Source organism: Microtus ochrogaster, chromosome 8 (assembly GCF_000317375.1).
Source record: "Microtus ochrogaster isolate Prairie Vole_2 chromosome 8, MicOch1.0, whole genome shotgun sequence".
Classification (NCBI taxonomy): Eukaryota; Metazoa; Chordata; class Mammalia; order Rodentia; family Cricetidae; genus Microtus; species Microtus ochrogaster.
The window spans coordinates 39,658,065-39,661,219 of record NC_022015.1 but is presented as its reverse complement, the minus strand read 5'-3'; the positions used below and the strand labels follow the sequence as shown (position 1 = coordinate 39,661,219).

At 46.5% G+C, this 3,155-nt stretch overlaps 1 protein-coding gene across 1 annotated transcript in view; it reads left to right on the top strand.

The window, feature by feature from the left end:
- Bbs1 (Bardet-Biedl syndrome 1) overlaps positions 1-3,155 on the top strand; it is an 18,730-nt gene that overhangs the window by 7,168 nt on the left and 8,407 nt on the right. The window contains exons 9-11 of the mRNA XM_005351694.3: positions 317-423; positions 1,769-1,889; positions 2,021-2,179. Coding sequence (XP_005351751.1) covers positions 317-423; positions 1,769-1,889; positions 2,021-2,179 — 387 coding nt within the window. The remainder of the gene's footprint in view (positions 1-316; positions 424-1,768; positions 1,890-2,020; positions 2,180-3,155) is intronic.

The window sequence follows — 3,155 nt, the reverse complement described above, 5'->3', positions numbered from 1 at the left end:
AGCCATTCTCTATGTAAATACATATATAGATGTATTTATGTTGCCACTTGATTTTGGTGTCCACTTAAATGTTTTTCGCTATTATTAATGCTGCTACAGTGGTCTTGCATGTTCAAACAAAGTAGGCCAACTTTATATGTCACTTAAATAGTTCTGATACTTTCCTGGAGGTGGCAGAGTTTAGCCAGATGGTATAGCTGTGCAGGAATGGGAAGTGAATGACCAATGGGAAGTGAATGAAGCGATTAGGATTTTAATCAAGAATTAACAGTTTCTTCCAACTATGGTCAGTATGTTTTGAGCCTTTTCTCTGCAGATGAGCCTACCCAGTGTCCCTGTCTTCCTGGAGGTTTCTGGCCAGTTTGATGTGGAGTTCCGGCTGACTGCTGCCTGCCGAAATGGGAGTGTCTATATCCTGAGAAGGTAGCCACAGAGAGACCTGGTGGTTTCAGAGACTTGCAAGATGAACAGGAGGTTTGGGGGCTGAATTTTGGGATTGAAAAGATATGAGAATCCATAAAGGAGGTTGAATTGGTGAGAGTAGAAGTCGGGGGAGGAGGCTGGCAAAGTGAGAGCCTGGCACGATGGAGATCATCCATGAACAGTGCAGTCAGAGGTGGAGGGGACAGATGCAGTCTCTTGTGTTTGTTAGCTTGTTTTATAATGTATGTGATGGACGCATGCATTGGTTTGATATTCCAGACAGCCTTTTAATTCAAGACACTGATTGCACATCTGCTCAGCATTCAGCACTGTACAGGGTGTGGGGATATGCTGAGTGGATGCTGTAAACGGCTCCTGCCTTCCTGGGGAAGACAAAGATTAAAGATATTGCAAGTTAGATGAGTGCTTTGTAGGAGCAGTGGAGGCTGAGTGGGAAGAGAAACATCACCTGTGTGGTGGCTTGAAGGGGTGTGCACCTGTGATCCCAACATTTGGAAGGCTAAGAAGGGAGACTTCCTGGATCCCAGGAATCTGCACCAACCCTGGCCAAAGAAAGAGCCCAGAAGCCAGTGGAGACTCACAGTCATTGGCTGGCCGGAAGAAAAGTGGGCCACGGCCCGTGTTGAAAAGCTTTGCCCAGTAGGGTGATTTCCGGGAAAGGAAATTACATCTGTAAATACATGTATGGAGTATTTACCTTGCCACTTGGTCTTGGTGTCCACTTAAATGGTTTTCTTTATTATTAAGCTGCTACAGTGGTCTTCCATGTTCAAAGTAGACCAACTTTTTCTGTCACTGAAATAGTTCTGATACTTTCCTGGCAGCGACAGAGTTTAGCCAGATGGTATAGACTTAAAGCTGTGCAGGAATTTAAGCTGTGACCAATGGGAAGTGAATGAAGAGATTAGGATTTTATAGGATTTTCATCAGGAATTAACAGTTCCTTCTGGAAAAGGAGACCTTAGGTGGAGAGACAGGAAAGCTGAAGGGGACCTCGACAGTAAGTGTGCCGCCCTTTAGTGATGAGCAGTGAACTTCCCGGGTCCAATAGCACTAGACCACTCTAAGGTAAACGCACCAGAACTCTGATGTCCCAGCTGTGACACTTGTCACCATTGTGAGGGCAGGAAGGGACAGGGTAGGAAAACAGCTGGTGTTATCCAGGGTCACACATTTACAAAGTGGTAGATGGAGAAATAATCCCATCACCTACTCAGGACCAGGGCTGCTTTCAGGTTAATCTGGGGGTGCTTAGGAGGGATGGGTCAGCCCAAGACATAGAGGCAAGGCTTCTCTAGGCAGCGATTGTGTGTTTATTCCACAGAGACTCCAAACACCCCAAATACTGCATCGAGTTGAGTGCCCAGCCTGTGGGGCTGGTCCGGGTACACAAGACCCTGGTGGTGGGCAGCACCCAGGAGAGCCTGCATGGCTTCACTCACAAGGTGTGGTCTCTGGCAAGCCCCTCCCCCTCGACACCGTCTGCCCTGTGAGCCCTACCCTGCTGCTCCAGCTGCCCTTTCTTTCCACTTGAGGCCCTGAGCTCCCTACAGACATACTGGCTGTTTCTTGTTAGGGTAAGAAGCTGTGGACAGTGCAGATGCCTGCAGCTATCCTGACCATGAATCTCCTGGAGCAGCGTTCCCGGGGCCTACAAGCTGTCATGGCTGCTCTGGCCAATGGGGAAGTCCGCATTTACCGTGACAAGGCCCTGCTTAATGTCATCCATGCCCCTGTAAGCATACCTCCAGCATTGCCGCTGGCTCTTCCCTACCCCAGCCTCCCCCCGCTTTTATAATCTATTTAATCTTTGGCAGTTTCATACATGTAATTGATCTCATTCACTCACATTCCCCATTTAACTCCCTAACTCCCTCTGATACCCTTTCCTGCAACAGGTCTCTTCTGCTTTCATGGTTTTTTTTGTTTTGTTTTTTGTTTTTTTTAATAATCCACTGAATTAATGAGGACTGTTGGCATGTGTGTGGGTGAGTGTATTTACTAACTTATGGCTGACTTACTGGTGGCTTACACCCCTGAAGGAAAATGATTCCCCTGCCTCCAGCAGCCATTGACTGCCAGTGGCTCCTTAGCTTGGGTGGGGCCTCATCAGCCCCCTCCCCATCTATCTAGCCCTGCTTCTTCACTGCCTCTCCTGACTCCATAGGGACAAGTCTCAGAAATAATGGTTGAACCTATCATGATGTGGACAGTTGCCACATGAGGTATGACAAATCGGTTTTCCAAGTGGATGAATGGCAGAGGAACATTCTAGAGAACAGCATGTACGAAGGCTGAGGGGGGCATAAAAGCTCTTTTTTTTTTAAGATGGTCTCATTGTGTAGCACTAGCTGATCTGGACCTCACTTTATGGGCCAAGTTGGCCTCTAATTCACAGGGATCTGCCTGCCTTTGCCTCCTGAGTGCTGGCATTAAAAGCCTATGCCACTATGCCCTGCTCTTTATTATTATTATTAAAATATAATTACATAATTGTCCCTTTCCCTCTAACCCATCTTCCTTATTCCCTCTCAAAATTGTGGCCTCTTTCTTTAGCTGTTAATTGTTTTACACACACACACACACATACACACACTTACAATCTGATCAATCCATTTTAGTATGTGTATGATCTCAGGGCTGACTACTTGGTATTGAATAACCAGTTAGGACTTTTTTTTATTAAGTTAATTTTGTGTGTATGGCTGTTT